General features: G+C 33.4%; 1 protein-coding gene across 2 annotated transcripts; it reads left to right on the top strand.

The window, feature by feature from the left end:
* Window positions 1–4,716: 4,716 nt before the first annotated feature.
* LOC127736771 (arginine/serine-rich coiled-coil protein 2-like) lies at window positions 4,717–18,065 on the top strand. 2 transcript variants are annotated; one of them, XM_052247361.1, is made up of 8 exons: window positions 4,717–4,821; window positions 6,183–6,327; window positions 6,532–6,590; window positions 10,552–10,872; window positions 13,157–13,565; window positions 13,851–13,978; window positions 15,323–15,448; window positions 16,247–18,065. In XM_052247361.1, the coding sequence occupies exons 1-8, from the start codon at window positions 4,741–4,743 to the stop codon at window positions 16,532–16,534; spliced, it is 1,557 nt and encodes a 518-aa protein (XP_052103321.1). In that variant the 5' UTR covers window positions 4,717–4,740; the 3' UTR covers window positions 16,535–18,065. The 2 variants fall into 2 exon arrangements, with proteins under 2 accessions (XP_052103321.1, XP_052103320.1); XM_052247360.1 differs by having other exon boundaries at window positions 6,183–6,336.
* Window positions 18,066–18,099: the final 34 nt, after the last annotated feature.

Here is an 18,099-nt window from a genome sequence, read left to right as displayed (position 1 = left end):
ATTGTGTAGACGGAGAAACAACTGCAGAACAAATGATAAGCACATACATACATGACATAAAACCAATACAATCTTTTACAACATACTTATATTTTACATGACTTTCATATAATAAAAATTAAATATTGATGTAGAGTGATACAGGCTATATATATCCACTTTATTTAAACTTTGGTGGATAGTTGTCTCATTGGCAATCATGCCTTATTTTTATATATGATTTGAGAGTTAAATTAAAGCCATATACCGAAAACACATGCTAGGTATTTTCTCGGTTCACTAACTGAAAACGAAATAATCACACAAGGGGTTAATACAGACAGCAAAGACATTTAGTTAGAAAATTAATAAGAAAATCTACATGATATGAAATAATATTTTAAGACCGCAATAATGCGGCGGGGTTAAACTTGTTTTGTGAGATCTCAACCCTCCCCTTATACATGTTATACCGGCATGTATACCTCTAGCAAATGTGGAATAAACAAACATACAGCCATACGCACAGTAAAACTCAGTTTAAAAGAAGTCCGAGTCCAATATTAGAATAGGTAACAGAAGAAACTATCAGCAAAAAAGCAAAATGACAATGATTAACATAAATTATAAACAAAAACTACTAGCAGTTACTGACATGCCAACTCGAAACCTCAATTAAACTGATCGAAATGTTATGTCTTCATATGAAAATTAATTCCTCCCGTTAGGGGTTTAGTATCGTGCCATCATGAATTATACGAGAAGAACATAATCCGTATAATGCCAACATTATAAAAGATGGGATGTGAAATACCTGACTGACAAATATGAGAAAATACGGTTAAATCAAATAAGTAAATCCTTGACTTATTTTTCAATTAATTTTTTTTTTCATGGTACAGAAAAATATTTGGAGTTAAAAGAATTGAAAGATAGGCATGGACTATGCAAGATCAGAATAAGTGCACATCCTAAAATTGAGACGAATAGATATGCAAAAAACAACTTCCATAAATCACAAAGGTTACGTAAAAAATGCACGTTAATGAAGACTATTTTATATGTGAATGTCTCTTTTATAATCTCTTGAGAACAGAGTTCTGTGATAAAATTTTGATACGATGTAAAAATTTCGAAATGTTAAACACGAGTTTCATGTTCAATTGGCTTATTACTCACTTGAAAATTATTGGAATTTATATTAATAAATGTTTTAACTCAGAAAACTATCAATATAGTACAGATATGTTTGTATCACGGTAACCCATTAAAAATATTTATCTGTTAATATTATATATAATCTGTTTTATTGCTGCTTTTTTCACATATATGCTTATGGCTCTGGACTGGCTGTGGCTAAAGTAAGATCTTAGAATTTAGTTGATTATATTCATATTTGTATATGATTGTCAACATTATTTGTGATAACTATAAAAAATCATTGTACCAAATTACTTTGCTCTAGCTTCTTGGGCCCTTTAATTGGGAAAAATATCTTATCTTATCGCATAAGATGTTTACACGTTGATTTATATTTACGATTGATGTCCCTGTACCGATGATAAAATATTGTAAAAGTTTTGACAAGTTTAAAATTGTAATATCTAAAACCCTGGTGTAATAATTTTCAGTAATACAGAGATTTCTTTCGTTAAAATCAATACATGTGTTACATGCACGAGCGAATCGAGCAAGTTGAGATATACAAACACCATACTATGGTGCCAAAGGAACGTCAACATCTAAAACGGATAATTAACGATAGGAAATGAAAAATCATCTCTTTTGTCGTAAATTTTAGTATTAAGCTTCCCGTTATAGATATAGATTATATAAAGATACAGGAAATGACAGTGCACGTGTTCATTGTTGGTATTAGATTTTTGTATCAGATGTTGTTTTGATGGGTCTTTGCTGATTTTAGACAAACATTGTGATTGGTAACAATACAGAAACAAGTTCGCAATAAGTGGTGCACAGTTAGTTCCCATTGGAATTCCAATAACTTGGCGATATATGGAATATCCATAGCGAACAAAAATGTTATCTGATTAAAATCAAAGTACAATTATCATATCAAAGCAGGTCCAATTGACATATTTCTTTTGTTTGTCGTTAACAAAAAATGACCTAAAATATATATATTCACATTCTGACTTTTTAAATGCCTATTTAATTAGGTATGTGAATGTTTTCTTAATGAGATTATTAGGCAAAGTGATATATAAGGTAGAAAAATCAAAACTTTGAACAGATTCGAAAGCACAAATATGACTCGGCATGCAATTTATCAAGTACTTCCAACGAATTTTTGACACCCCACTATTTTCGTAGAGCTTAGTTGAAAAATTTACTACCAGGATTTTGATTGTACCAAGTGAACTATGGTATGGGCTTTGCTCATTGTTGAAGGCCGTACGGTGACCTGTAGTTGTTAATTTCTGTGTCATTTGGTCTCTTGTGGAGATATCTTGAAGACGAAATAAATCTATATGTGTAAGGTGTTTTGTGAAGGCCTACTTGTTCAGTCTTGGAGTGGTTCTGACTGCTGTTGCTCTGCTTAATTGCAGGTAATTTGATACATGTCCATGCGTTTTGTGCTCCATTGCTAGCTTGCATTGTAATTTGAAGTTTACTTCAGTTTAGTATTAAATTACAAAAAAAAAATCAATCATAGATATATATACTTCAGGGACGGATCCAGCCATTTTTAAATGGGGGTTCCCTGGATAAAGGAGGGGTTCCAACCATATGTCCCCATTTAAAAGCAACAATCGTCCAAAAAAAGGGGGTTCCAACACCCGGAACCGCCCCCCCCCCCCCCCTTGGATCCGCCACTGTACTTTATATAATTACTAACTAGACTTAGTTGCAAACTTTTATAAATTATCATCTTTCTTATAGACTGTCTTAATTAGTGCTTCATATGAATGCTGTAAGTGTTAGCTTATTTATATATATATATATATATATATATATATATATATATATATACAAGTCTAAATTGAAAACAACGTTCAAACCTATGATTGCGTTGGATAAAAACCGCAATTTTTATACGTGTGCATGCAAAACAAATTTCTTGGTAGAGGGGTCTAAATACAGAACAAACAACATTTTCCAAAAGACCAAAAAAGTGAAAAAGTATATTTTAACAAAACGCATTTGACTAGTAGGTCAAACAACGGATGTTCTTAAATCCTTCTGACTGCCATGGCGATTGCCAAATAAACGGATCACCAGATGTAACAAAATGGATCTTAATTATTATAATTCAATACCAAACAGAAAACAATAAACTTGCGGAAAAGATGGTATACCGCAAACATGAGGTGCAAAAATTTGTACATCATATCCGGATTTCGACAATTAATGTCTCTTCAGTGATGTTAGGAATCGAAACGGTATTTGGAAGGCCATATAATTTACCTCAATTTAGGATTGACTCTTGAATTTTGATGAGTCGAAATAGGATGAACAGATTATATAAACCCGAAGGCAAATATAATACAAGCCCAAACGAAAAAATATAAACAAGTCTAAATTGAAAACAACGTTCAAACCTATTATTGCGTTGGATAAAAACCGCAATCTTTATATTACGTGTGCATGCAAAACACATTTCTAGGTAGAGTTTCTAAATACAGCACAAACAACATTTTCCAAAAGACCAAAAAAGTGAAAAAGTATATTTTAACAAAACGCATTTGACTAGCAGGTCGAACGACGGATGTTCTTAAACCCTGCTGACTGTCATGGCGATTGCCAAATAAACGGACACCATGCAGATGTAACAAAATGGATCTTAATTATTAATTTAATACCAAAAAGTAAAATCACAAAAATACTGAACTCTGAGGAAAATTCAAAAAGGAAAGTCCCTAATCAAATGGCAAAATCAAAAGCTCAAACACATCAAACGAATGGATAACAACTGTCATATTCCTGACTTTGTACAGACATTTTCTTATCATAGAAAATGGTGGATTGAACCTGGTTTTATGGCTAGCTAAACCTCTCACTTGTATGACAGTCGCACCAAACAGAAAACAATAAACTTGCGGAAAAGATGGTATACATATATATATTTTAAAGTGACTGAGTGTCGTGTTGTTTTATAACTATTTATTTGCATGCTGCTTTCTTTGTTTTATTTGTTAGTGTGTATGTTTTTATAATGGGTAAAAAGCTAATCTGAGCTTTTGTCCAAATGTTTGTCTTAGGCATACTTTCAAGTTACATACTCCCTATTTGCCAACCTCTCCAGATCACCTGAGATCACCTGGGCCGGTTTTTGGTGGGGTTTGGGTTTCTCGTTTTCAGTTAATTTTCTATGTTGTTTTTTTGTAGACTGTTGTTTGCCTTTTATTTTTGTTCTTCTTCATTTGTTAGTCACGGCGTTGTCACTTCTTTCTGCTATGGAATTTACACTAGTATCTCAATCAATACGAGTCCTGGATCCTATAGCTAACCCGTCCTAACCCAATGTACGTAATAACTATGACATGTATGATATCTGTGTCCTTTAAGATATACTATGTTATTTTGCATGCAGTGTTCCTAAAAGAGAGGTGAAAGATAACAAATGATTACTTAAATATGATTAAAAGTGAATTCAACACAAAACCAATTAAAAGGGTGCGAACGGACCCAGGGTGCGAACGTGTGAGGGGCGAACGTGAATGGGATCGAATGGGCGAACGGACCCGGATTCGGGTTTTAGGCAATCCTAAAATATCATCCGGGAACTTGAACAATAAAATGGAAATGTTGGCAAGTTATGACGAAGATTCAGAACCTATGCACAGTTTGGCTGAAAATGACAACGGTGACGACGAACAGGTTCAAAATATTTCAACTTTCAAACTTTCTTTTACAGTAAAAAAACACAGTTATCGGCATTGCAGGCAATCCCCAACCAGGGACTTCCCCAACTCGGCAACTGACCTTTCTTCAATGTTGTTTCAGTTTCTATTCAATTTATATGGAAGAAATTTATTTGCCAGGTGTCGGCATTAATACATTTGATTTGTCATGATAAACTACGAATGACTTGAAATTCAACTTTTATTGTGTATGTCATGCCATTAGTCCTGAAAAAACCGTGTGTTTCTGTGTGCTAACCTATAATATATTTAGTCCAAATTAAATATGACATCTTGTAAAACTTTTCTATTTTTTTTTTTTTTTTTTGCTGTAACATCTTCCTTGAAATCGTAGCCATCTGTACGGCATGAAAATTTCACTGACCGCTAGAAAACGTGGCATTTTTAAAAATTCTTACCTTACAAATAGCGCTTGTAATTTCACGTGTCCTGCCCCAACTTCATTCCCGTTTTGACGCTAAATTATTTGACCTTCACGTGTCACGCTTACAAAAAATCAGTTGGTCACGGGATTACGGACAAAATAGTAAGCGAAACAACTTAAAAATGAGTCTGGTGAAGACGAACCTTAGTGATTATGTACTGGAAAACAACTCTAAGTAACTCTTAAGTATCATGCTTACACCCCAATGAGACCCACTGTCATGTTTGTGCTAAAAATATTTTAAAAAGTTACAATTCCAGCCTATGACGATGACCAAATTTAAATTAAAAAAATTTCCCCAAGATCCTTCACTTCTGAAAGTATAGATTAAATCAAGAAACCAAACTCTATAATAATTTGAGACCAGAATTTCCCAAACATTTGACTTAAATTATCAGGAAATATGTGACAGTCTGTTAAGTTATATTTTGTCCGAGTTGTTGTATGTATATGTATTAGCAATTTTTTGAGCTAGGATTGAAAATCACATTCCTGTACTTAGCATTTAATTAAGCAGGAGGTGAGACCTGGTAAACCTTTCCGAAAGCAGAGATGTTGAAACCTTGTCAGTCTCTCTGAGTTTTTGCCAGACCTACACTTTTTATACATGTATGCTGTATATATTGAAGCATTTCAGTAAGTCATGTACTGGCATGCAATGATGAGGTCTTTCTAAATATTACAATAGAATTGATTAAAATGTTTAAGGCAATAACAAAAATGCTGGAATCCAAGGGAACTGTCTACCGTGCTTTAGGATTTTTTTCTCACTTACTTAAAAGTTCAAAGAAACGTGATGGTAAAAAAATTACTTTGCAACATGAACATTTCACTTTCCAGATTTTATTGAAAATAATTGGAAGGCTAAATCTTTATTAATCTGCCATTTTCAGAACTCAAATTTGGAAGACGAGTACAGTATGTTTGAGAAAATGATTGCTGGGGACCAGTCTAAAACAGAAAACCAATCAGTTACCATGGTAGCAGAGACAGATCACGCAACCAATGAATCAGGCAGCAAAAACAAGGAGGATACAGGTCAGAAAGGTCAATTGTTTTGGTTATTTATACACTAGGTTCCTGGTTCACAATCCTTCACCCTGTACAAAGAAATTATATATATATATAAAGAATAAAAGAAAAATTGCTACACAGCTTTTCATCCTATTGCAGTAAAGCCATGCTTAAACATCTCTAGTAAAATCCTGTTTCATGTTATTATTTTTGTTTGTCCTATTGTAGGCACTGGAAGATGTTCATTAGCAGAAAGTGTGAAAAAGATCATGGAACAAAATTCTGAGGTAATATATATCAGTGGTAAAGATTGAACTTTATAAGATGGGAGGGTCCTTTGTCAGCTGAAGCACTCCGTAATCAAGTGTAGAAGTGACCAGATCATTCTTTACAAACAATTATCATTTTATATGCATCAATTAAATTAAAAGTTATCCAATCACATTAACATGATTAATTAGAAAAGAAATGAAAATTGAAAAAGATGAAAATATTCTTTTCAAGATTCTCTTTTTAACATACAATGACATAATGGCCTTGAAATAGTTTTTCCATTGCAAATTTTGTATTCACTGGTATCTAAAGTTATTACTAAGTTGTCCTTATGCACCAAGAATTATTTAAATGCTTATATTATCCTTACATTAACTAATTTCAGAATTTGAGGTCACTTCTACATTTATTAGATATTGGTTCAAACTTATTGTGAAAACTTTACCTCACTTCAGAAAACTCTTGTTATTAAACACAAAGTTTGGAAGAGAGAGAAAGCTTTGACAATGAATTTCAACTGACTTACATTATAAAAAAGAATTTATGCAAGGTAATTTTACTGAGGCATGTTGAGAGGTAAAAATTGACCAGAGTCAAAATGGTATAGATTGTGAATTGAGTAAAATCTTGTTTTGATTGTAGCTAAGTATGGTGAACCAAACAAACATGGTGTAGACTCAAGTGTGGGGAACCCAACAAAGTACGGTGTAGACTATGTGTTATCAGTTTATATACAAACTATGGTGTAGACTATTTTATTGATATAGATATTATTTGGTCGACTATTCATCTTGTAATTAAGGAAGAAAGTTCAATTTTAGCATCAATATAAAAATATAAATACCAAAAGAATTCTTTTCAAAGAATGCTTTGAGATATTTTACTTCAAGTTTTAGCATTAACAAAATAGAGAAAAAGATTATTTTCTTAAACCATAATTTACAAATGCCTGAGCGAGGAATCAAACATATCTTCTTAGTTCTTAGTAAGTGCTATAAGCTGTCATGTTTTAAACATGGATTTCTTGCTGTCTTGTATTGACTTTCCCTCCCTCACAGAGATACCAGCTTACAGATTGTTAGTAGACTGTGTACTTCCAATTGTAAATGGGAAAGTCTACACCATGTAGTTCAGTTGAACATATGGAAGTCTGCAACATGTAGATCAGTTTTAAGTAGGAAAGTCTACACCATGTAGATCAGTTGTAAGTAGGAAAGTCTACACCATGTAGATCAGTTGTAAGTAGGAAAGTCTACACCATGTAGTTCAGTTGTAGGTAGGAAAGTCATAGATGGAATAATTTGGAGAAAAAAACAGACATCATACATGTACATGTTATAAAACAAGATTTTACAATGTACAGGAGTATAAGTTAAAATATTATTAGAAATTTGTTCGTTTGAAAATCAAATTTCTTAATTTATTTATAACTGTAAAAGCAGCACTTCGAATTGAGTTCTTGATTTTTAAACATGCGAGATGAAGAAATTTTCAAAGTTGAATACATCAAGGGAAAACTTGCAATCATTGTTCGTATGGAAAGGGTTTGTTTTTTCATTAAAAGCCGGGCTAAAAATGATTTCAAGTAGAGTAATATGACCTTTAAATGACTTTCAAGAACTAAACTGTCATGAATGTGTTCATACCTACCTTTTTTTGTTCACAAGAACAAATTTACCAAGCTGTGTTCTACATTGATAAATAAAAAAAAACTATTTTCAATTTATGATGTTCAATATCAAGTAGTCCAGTATTTTTAAGTCGGTGCGACTATTTTGTAATGATTTGCAAAGTGTAATTTCTAAAAGCTGTATTTATTGTACTAGAATGATGATTTTGTTGCCTGGAACAATGTGCTGCTTTTACAGATAAGTCAGGTTTAAATGGGTGTCAAGATATATGTAGTGCTCAGCTGACAAACATACATTGTTCCCATAAACATATTGTCTCCGTGTCTTCATGTCTTCTTCATTAATCTGACCTGATACTTGCCTATACATTAGGTTAAACCAGTTCTGCCATCAAGTTTGAGTGAAGTTATCAGGCGACGTTATGTTGCCTGCAGTGTCGGATCAACGTAAGTACCCAGAAAAACACAGGTAAAGTTGCCCGGTATGGATACTATTGAAGATACTGACAATACAAGCCAGCCATGTGTCCAGAGTTACCAGTTATTCCAGTTTTTCTTCAAATATCGGGCATTTTTCAGTCTAATGTGGTTTGGTCTAATAATTTTGACCAAATATATGTACATGTATCACATTTTATTCTGAATCAATGGATTTGTTTGAAATAAATGTTTTTTTTTTTTTAATTTTGTGATTTTTTTCATCAATTTTTTTTCTTCATATTTGAATAAACAAGTAGAGTTATGGCACCCTGTAAACATATTTCTAATTTCATGCTGATTAGGTGGCACACACGGAGAAATTATTGTCAATGTGTTTCCCCCAAATCCTACTGTTAATCTTATAAAAAAAATGATAAAATTGCTTGCCCATTTCGAAAATCTAACTTTGCAAGCGAAATTTAAAGTCAACTGTTCTATGAAAATGTTGAAATTTGTTTAGCTGATAGAAAAAAGAAAATCAGAATAGGCAATTCTCAATTCTTATTGGTCAATTTACAAAATTTTGTTTACAAACATTACAAATTAATGTACAGAAAATGAAGACATTACATCAAATTAAGTTGGAAAAAATAAGCCAGGTGAGAGATACAGGCTCCTAGAAGAACATTTTCTCATCATTGAATTGTTATGGTGCATGGGACAAGAGAAGGATTTAAATTCAAAATATATTTATTTGCGCCAGCATTATAACAATAACCCGTTAGGAGTTTTCTAAGCATACAATTTTAATGGAGATATTCTGTCATGACCGACATGTTAAAAAAGAACTGAACTGATTGTATTAAATACATCTTGGTTTCTCCGTTTGTATTTTCTGTGTTAACTCATGGCATATGATAAGAGATCTAAATAGGTCACAAAATGTCGTCCATGATCAAAATAATAAATGACAGTTTTTAAATGTGCAACTAATAACGAACGAAAACAATATGTACAAATATGTTATTGGTTGTGTATTAGTGATGTTAAATTGGATGTTAACATATATGTCAGAAAGAGATGTAGTACCGGTAATTTAATGGGAGAAATCTGTTTGTGCCAAAAATGTGTCCTTTTAGCATGTTTAGGCCACAACTCATTTGCGCTATTAGTTTTTGAAATACCTAGTATCATTTGCTCCAAAAAAGTCAAGATTGTGCAAAAAAAATCCTCTTCCTTTATTCGATGTGAACCAAGGCTCCGTGTTGAAGGTTGTACTTTGACCTATAATTGTTTACTTTTACACATTGTGACTTGGATGATACATATTTAAATAACAATTGGTTCAAAAGGACTGCAGCTAATTTAATACTGGTTCATTTTTACATTGGATTATAGTTTATTATACAATGTAGTGTGGCAATATCAACTCCTTTAAAGCTTTACGTCAATCATCAGCTTTTCATAAAGTAAGGTACTTGGTACTTTTACTCTTAGGCTACAACACATCTTATAAGTACCTTCTGAAATGAAGAATTTTAACATTAATTATTCATAGAATAGTACCCCATGGGATAACACGTGAAATCATTTGTAAACTGTCAAGTGGTTTCTTTTGCAGTGTTTAAATTTCGTTATTTTTAGGGGAGTCCTGTATTCGTGAAGTTTCATTTACAAAATTGGCCTGTCTGTGATTTTGATCCTCCAAATTAAATGTATCTACAGGGATATTTTCATGATTTAATTTTAATTTCCAAATAGGTGACTGGTGAAAATATATAAATACTTCATGAATTTGGCCCGTCTGACTTTATAAAATATTGTTGCTTGTTTTAAAACTAAATGAAATTATACACATACTGCTAATGATGGTTGTTTACTGTGAATTAGTTCGAAGACAAAAGCAAAAAGTTTATTATTAACAGGTTGGTGAGGTGAATGAAGATCAAAGGTCAAAGTCAGGGTCATCTGATTCTGGATCATCGAGGGAAAGTTCAAAATCCAGGTCACCATCATCATCACCTGAGCGCAAATCAAAAGAGAGGAAAATATCAACAAACTCAACAGAAAATGAACTGGAGAAACCATCTGAAAAAGAGATGAGGGAAAGTCCTTCAAAAAGGAAAAGGTCTCATTCAAGGTCACCATCACATAAACACAGATCAAGATCCCCATCTCATAAACACAGGTCAGACCACCATCATAAGTCAAGCAGACGGCGATCAAAAAGTAGAGATAAAAGAAAGGTTTGTCATAAATGCCTCAAGGCACAAAAGTCAGGTGTTTCTATTTTTACCCTAGAAAAAGAAGTTAATTCCTAATATCTTTAATACAGCATGTAAATCCTAAATGGTAGAAAGTTTTCAACAAAAATCTTTAGATTAGGAAAATTAACAAATTTCTCCTCAATCCAGAGGTTCATAAATATAAAATCTATTTAAAACATGTAAACCAACAAAATTGAGACATACAATCGTTTAGACTACTACAATCACCTGAGTAATATTTTCCTGACTGGGTTCATACATATATATGAGCTGCATAGGATAGAAATCAACCTTATGCAAGTGCACGTATACATGTACATGAATAAGACTTTGATTGATTTTGGGACATTCACATACGAAATAAAAATGAATTTTGGTCTGTTAAGTAGATTTTCTTAAAACAGTTTAATTTTTGAACAGTAACAGACATTCAAAAGAGATTTTTTCAACCCGAAATAGGTTAACATAAGTATTGATGTTCTTTTAAATAAGGTTGAATTCTATCTGACGCAGCTCATATATAATTCAGAGAAAATAGTTGAACAAGTTTTGGGGCAAACTTCACTCTAACACAATGTACACAACATAAATCATATTTAAACTTATGAATAAAGAAATCTGATTTTCGGAAGAAAGTAATCTGTGTATTAGTTAGTCTCATCAGAACACAAACATCAGCCAATAGAAGTATAGTCTGTAGTCTTCTTATCTTTAACTGTTTAAACTCAGCCAGTAGCAGTATAGTCTGTAGTCTTCTTATCTTTAACTATTTAAACATCAGCCAGTAGAAGTATAGTCTGTAGTCTTCTTATCTTTAACTATTTAAACTCCGCCAGTAGCAGTATAGTCTGTAGTCTTCTTATCTTTAACTATTTAAACTCCGCCAGTAGAAGTATAGTCTGTAGTCTTCTTATCTTTAACTATTTAAACTCCGCCAGTAGAAGTATAGTCTGTAGTCTTCTTATCTTTAACTATTTAAACTCCGCCAGTAGAAGTATAGTCTGTTGTCTTCTTATCTTTAACTGTTTAAACTCCGCCAGTAGAAGTATAGTCTGTAGTCTTCTTATCTTTAACTGTTTAAACTCCGCCAGTAGAAGTATAGTCTGTAGTCTTCTTATCTTTAACTGTTTAAACTCCGCCAGTAGAAGTATAGTCTGTAGTCTTCTTATCTTTCTTATCTTTAACTATTTAAACTCCGCCAGTAGAAGTATAGTCTGTAGTCTTCTTATCTTTAACTATTTAAAAACTCCGCCAGTAGAAGTATAGTCTGTAGTCTTCTTATCTTTAACTGTTTAAACTCCGCCAGTAGAAGTATAGTCTGTAGTCTTCTTATCTTTAACTATTTAAACTCCGCCAGTAGAAGTATAGTCTGTAGTCTTCTTATCTTTATAGTAGAAGTATAGTCTGTAGGCTTCTTATCTTTAACTGTTTCAACTCAGGCAGTAGAAGTATAGTCTGTAGGCTTCTTATCTTTAACTGTTTCAACTCCGGCAGTAGCAGTATAGTCTGTAGGCTTCTTATCTTTAACTGTTTCAACTCCGGCAGTAGCAGTATAGTCTGTAGTCTTCTTATCTTTAACTGTTTAAACTCCGCCAGTAGAAGTATAGTCTGTAGGCTTCTTATCTTTAACTGTTTCAACTCCGGCAGTAGAAGTATAGTCTGTAGGCTTCTTATCTTTAACTGTTTCAACTCCGCCAGTAGCAGTATAGTCTGTAGGCTTCTTATCTTTAACTGTTTCAACTCCGCCAGTAGCAGTATAGTCTGTAGTCTTCTTATCTTTAACTGTTTCAACTCCGCCAGTAGCAGTATAGTCTGTAGTTTCAACTCCGCCAGTAGAAGTATAGTCTGTAGGCTTCTTATCTTTAACTGTTTCAACTCAGCCAGTAGAAGTATAGTCTGTAGGCTTCTTATCTTTAACTCTTTAAATTTGAAACTTTTAAACAACAGTTGCCAGTTCTTCAGATTAGAGTTATTTAAATGAGAAAGACATGTTTTCATGTTTTCCTAAGACTTCTAGTCCAATTGGAATCAGCACTTAGCAATTAATAAATTGACCTTTTTTTTTTCCTACTTGATAGAAAATTTCACATTTATGCTCAACCCATTCAGACCTCTTTTTCCATCTTCAAAATTAAAACATTTTTCCTCTTTTCATTATGCTTGTAAATATTGAATTGATTTTTAATGCGTAATTAAGTGTAGTTATTGAGTTTACATATATTCCCAGATGACCTATTTTTTACTGAATTACATCTTTTTGTAGGAGAAACGTCCTTCAAGATCACATAGGCACAAACGAAGCAGATCCCGAGACCATAAACACAGAAAAAGACATTCTTCACATGACAAGAAGAGGAGTGGCAGCAAAGACCGTCACAGAAAACATAAGAAAAGTCGTAGTCGAAGTCGTGAAAGACACTCACGAAAAAACAAAAGTCCACACAGACGGCATCATAGAAGTCCCGATCGCCATAGAAGTCCCGATCGCCATAGAAGTCCTGATCGGCACAGAAGTCCTGCACACCGTAGAAGTAGAAGTCCTGATAGGAAAGCTAGGAGAAGTCCTACAACTTGTAATAAACCTTTCACTTTCAAGGATCAAATGAGACAACAACTTCTAAAGGCCAGTAAAATATTACAGAATAATGAAGGCATAGATGGAAAAGAACTTGGTGAGTACATATCAGTAGGAGTACTGAAAAAAAAGCTGTTTTTGATGTACCTGCAAAGCGATAGTCGAGGGATATAATGGAAAAGTTAGGTTATGGTACATTTATTCATGGCACAAAATTACTATACATGCACGGGAAAAAAACCATCTGTAATCTTGTCCTTATCTCAAAAACTACTGAACTACTGAAATGGCAAGTTCTTTATCATGTAAAGTTAGAACAAAAGAAACAATTTGCATTTAACACCAAATGACAATCACCAAGTATACAAATATTATTTTTCAGAGTTACCTAAAGAAAAACCAAGCAACCTTCCATTAAATTCCAAAGATGTTTTCTCACAAATATCAGCTGGTTCAGGGGTCACCCCACAGATGGCACTGCTTCAAACAATGGCAACCATGCACCAGAAGGTAAGATATCAGAGTTTTCTACACAGGAGTTGCTGCTGGCAACTAAACATGAGAAAACATGATAAAAGGTTAAAGGGTTAATACAGATTACAATTGATTCAGAAAGTCTAGGTGCGAATTTTGTTAAATTGCTGTTCTTCATTTCCTTCTTTGGGGCCTCGGTGGCCGAGTGGTCTAAGTAGTTACTACTGTAATCACTAGCCAGTCAACACTGAGGTTGTGAGTTCGAACCCCGCTCGTGCAGGTGCACTCGACTCCAATCTTAATTGACTAGGATTGTCAGTTTTCCTATCGAAGGTCTGTGGTTTTCTCCGGGCACTCCGGCTTCCTCCACCAATAAAAACTGGCCGCCACGAAATAGCCCAAAAGCAGTGGCGTTAAAACACCAAAAATCAATCATATCAAATCATTTCCTTCTTCTTGAAATTTCTACAACATTGGGATGGAGCACCCATAACCTACAGCAAAACCATAATCTCTGTTCACTCAAGCACACTTTGTTATTAACTTGTCTAGAGAAAAGACCAGTGTAGTATTTCGGCTTTATTTGATTTGTGTGTGCATTTGTTTGTTGGTGTGTAACTCCACTTCTAGTGCCCTTTGATTGATAATGTCATCAACCCTCCATGTTTTGCAGGAAAATTTGTCACCTTATCAATCAAGGTCTGAGTCAACACTTTACAAGGAAGTAAATTATAACTCACAACCTCAGAGTTGACAGGCTATTGATCACTGTAGACTACTTACTTGACTACTGAGGCCAATTTATTTGAAGTTATGCCTGGGGTCTCAGGTAAACTTTTTAAAAAATCTCTGATACCACCAGAGCAAGTTGACTGCTTTGATAGAAATAGTGCATAAACATAAATGAAAAATCATTATAAAAAAAATTCTGTTGAAAACCCTCTGATTAATCCTTTAATGAATCTTTGGGAAATGATATATTTGTTATCTCCCTTTGATCACCCAAACTACCTGAAACTTTAACTCCACCTTTACAAAAAGACTGTGCAAAATTTTATTGAAAATCATGCGAAGGACCAGTGAAAATAAAACTTTCATTAAAAAAATTTATTGTTGATGTGACATTTCTACAACATTGATGCCCATCTGTTTTCAAACATTGCAGCTATTTCTAAGAATGCAAAACTCAACAAAACATGCCTGCATTTTGTTAAGGCAGTATACTCTTTCAAAAAGTTTTATTAGATGACCCTGACATTAAAAATCATCATTGCAACAATAGCTAAAATATGAATCCAAATATTTAGTGATCTTATAATTTTGTCACGCTCTTGAATATGTTATTCATATTTATGTATTTTGGATGGATATATTTTTTAGGCCCAAGAAATGACTGGTATAGCTGTACCCAAATATTACAACCCAGCAGCAGTAAACCCATTAAAATATGCAGAACAAGTACAGAAACGAAAACTTCTATGGTCCAAAGCCAAAGACCACAAAGAGGTAAGTTAGGCTGTCTCTATTCTTTAAAAATATTCTTGTCCAAAGCTAAACCCCACTGGGAGGTAAGATGGACCCACTATTAACCCACTCGGAGGTAAGATGAGCACACTGGGAGGTAAGATGGACCCACTGGGAGGTAATATAGACCCACTGAAAGATGTTTTCATGTGAACTTATCCAAAGATAAGGATCACAAGAAGATAAGTCCAAAATATAAAATTGTAATTTAAGTAGATTATTTAAAAGAAAATGCCAGGTGGATTGTTTTAATAGGTATGGCGGGAAATTATGTGTGATGAATTTAAGCAACATGTGGTGTGTCAAAATTTATCAGCTGGTTAGAATTGGTTTTAATCAACACAGAGCGAGGAGAACATATTGCGCAAATTTAATGACCTCCTGACTATGACAGTACAATCATCTATATATGTATCTTTCTTTTTCAATGATCTGCAAAAAGATGTATATTCATATCATGTAAAGTCATCAGGCATTGTCAACTTTTTTTGTGATGTCACAATACAAATTCTGAGGAAAACAAGAAAACTGAGAGCAAATGAACAACACCTTGATAATAAAAATAATCAACCTGTCATCGAAAGTATAAATAAACTAAAAATTAACACATTTTTCCACTGAAAATTTGCCCATCTTTTTCAAGGATAACAATCAATCATCCATACTCAGTTTCTCTTATCACCATCCCATTGCACACTAAAATATGGTTTAGAATTATGTACACAAATCTTCCAATCTTTCCTCCCTTGATTTCAATGACTTTTGATTTATATTTTTCAGGACAAAGAAAAAGAATGGAAGACCTCTGCAGCTTTGGCATCGAATTCTGACGACAAAACAAAAGCTAAATTCTGTAAACTAATGGGAATAAAAGGTGAAGGAGGTCAAGAGGAAGAAGGAGAAGACAACTCTGAGAATGTTGAGGAGAAGAAGAAACAACATGATGAACTGTTCTCTAGATTAGATAAAGACTATGAATTTGCTCGAATGACGACTCACACACAGAGGGGAGTGGGACTGGGATTCTCATCGCAACAACAACAACAGTTTCCCATGCAACATCCATGAGCAATTCTTCTCATGTAGACATCAACATCCCTGACACAGTTTGTTATGTGATATTCAATGTAATCCATACATAATCTGTGTAAAGTTTATTATCATTCCTTAATCTGTGTGTTATATCCAGTGTGATAAGCATGTATATGTCCAGTATTCTATTAAGAATGGGCATACTACCTTTAATAACAAGTTGTAGAATTTACAATGTTCTAAATGTATGTTGAGTGATTTCTCGTGTTTATTCAGTATAAGTAACACACCCATGTAGAAATGTATGATATTATTGACAAAGTCAGTGTTATGTACAAGTATAATGAAATCATGTTCTGTGTGTTTTCTGTACATTGAAACAGGTGTAAAACTAATCCTGAATCAACTGGAAATCTGCTTTACGTTACATGGATTTATTTATCACAACTAGATTAAATTGTTTTCTTTTTTCCTAAATTTGTTTATTAATATAAACTAATCCTTTGCTTAACAGGGATTCTGTCTTTACTAGACCCGGGGTATTTAAACTGGGACCTTGTCGTAACTAGTCCCTTACTTAACATGCAGAGGTCCTGTCTAAACTGATCCCTGAAGAAACTTGGACCCTATTCTAAATATATCCCTTAGCAAACTGGGACCCTGTCTACACTGATGAATGGGTAAACTTAGACCCTGTCTAAACAATCCCTGAGCAAACTGGGACCATATTCTAAACATACTCCTGAGCAAAGTGGGACCCTATCTTCACTAATCACTGGGTAAACTGGGACCCTGTTTAAACAATCCCTGAGCAAACTTGAAACTTATCTGGATATAAATATGAAGACCTGTCCAAATTGATAATGAGAAAAGCGTGACCATGCTTTACCAGATTCTTCCGGAATTTACGACCCTGTCAAATCTGAACCCTGAATAATCTAGGAACCTGTCTTAATGAATTCTTTATACAACTGATCATTGAAAAATGTGAAGGCCTTTCTTAACTGAACTCTGATTAACATGGGACCATATCTCACATGGTCCCAGAGTAGTCCCTATTGAACTTATTTTGACAAATTTAGAAAACAGTGTTCAAAATAACATGTTAGATTATTATCTCCAAACCATTGCATCTGTCACATATTTGAAGAATAAGCTTCTTTGACATTTAAAAAACTATATTTTGAAGTGATCCTAAAAAGTAATTAAAGATGAGACAGGTTTTTTCGATGAATAGCAGGGGAGGTACATCATATTTCCGTATGGGCTTCTGATGAACAACATGGGAGGTAATTAAAGTCACTTAAACATAATGAATGACTTTTATAGAAGCAAGGATGCATATTAAATGTGAATTGTATGTGCAGTAAGTTGTATGAGAGAGATGTACACATGTTGTTTTTGGTTGCATGTTATTGAATGAGAGAGAGTAATGGTTAATGATTTTTGTAATGTATGAATGATTTGTTTTTAAAATAAAATAACTGGAAGTGAATAAATGTATTGCATTATTTTCTTTATTCTTTATAAATAATTTGATCCCTCAGTAAAATGGGAACCTAATTGACGTGGACTTTTCAATTACTATAGGTCAAAGGTCA

The sequence above is a fragment of the Mytilus californianus genome, unplaced genomic scaffold, assembly GCF_021869535.1.
Source record: "Mytilus californianus isolate M0D057914Y unplaced genomic scaffold, xbMytCali1.0.p SCAF_36, whole genome shotgun sequence".
In the NCBI taxonomy this organism is placed as follows: domain Eukaryota; kingdom Metazoa; phylum Mollusca; class Bivalvia; order Mytilida; family Mytilidae; genus Mytilus; species Mytilus californianus.
Note: the sequence above shows the minus strand (reverse complement) of the source record. Positions and strands in the feature narration are given on the sequence as shown.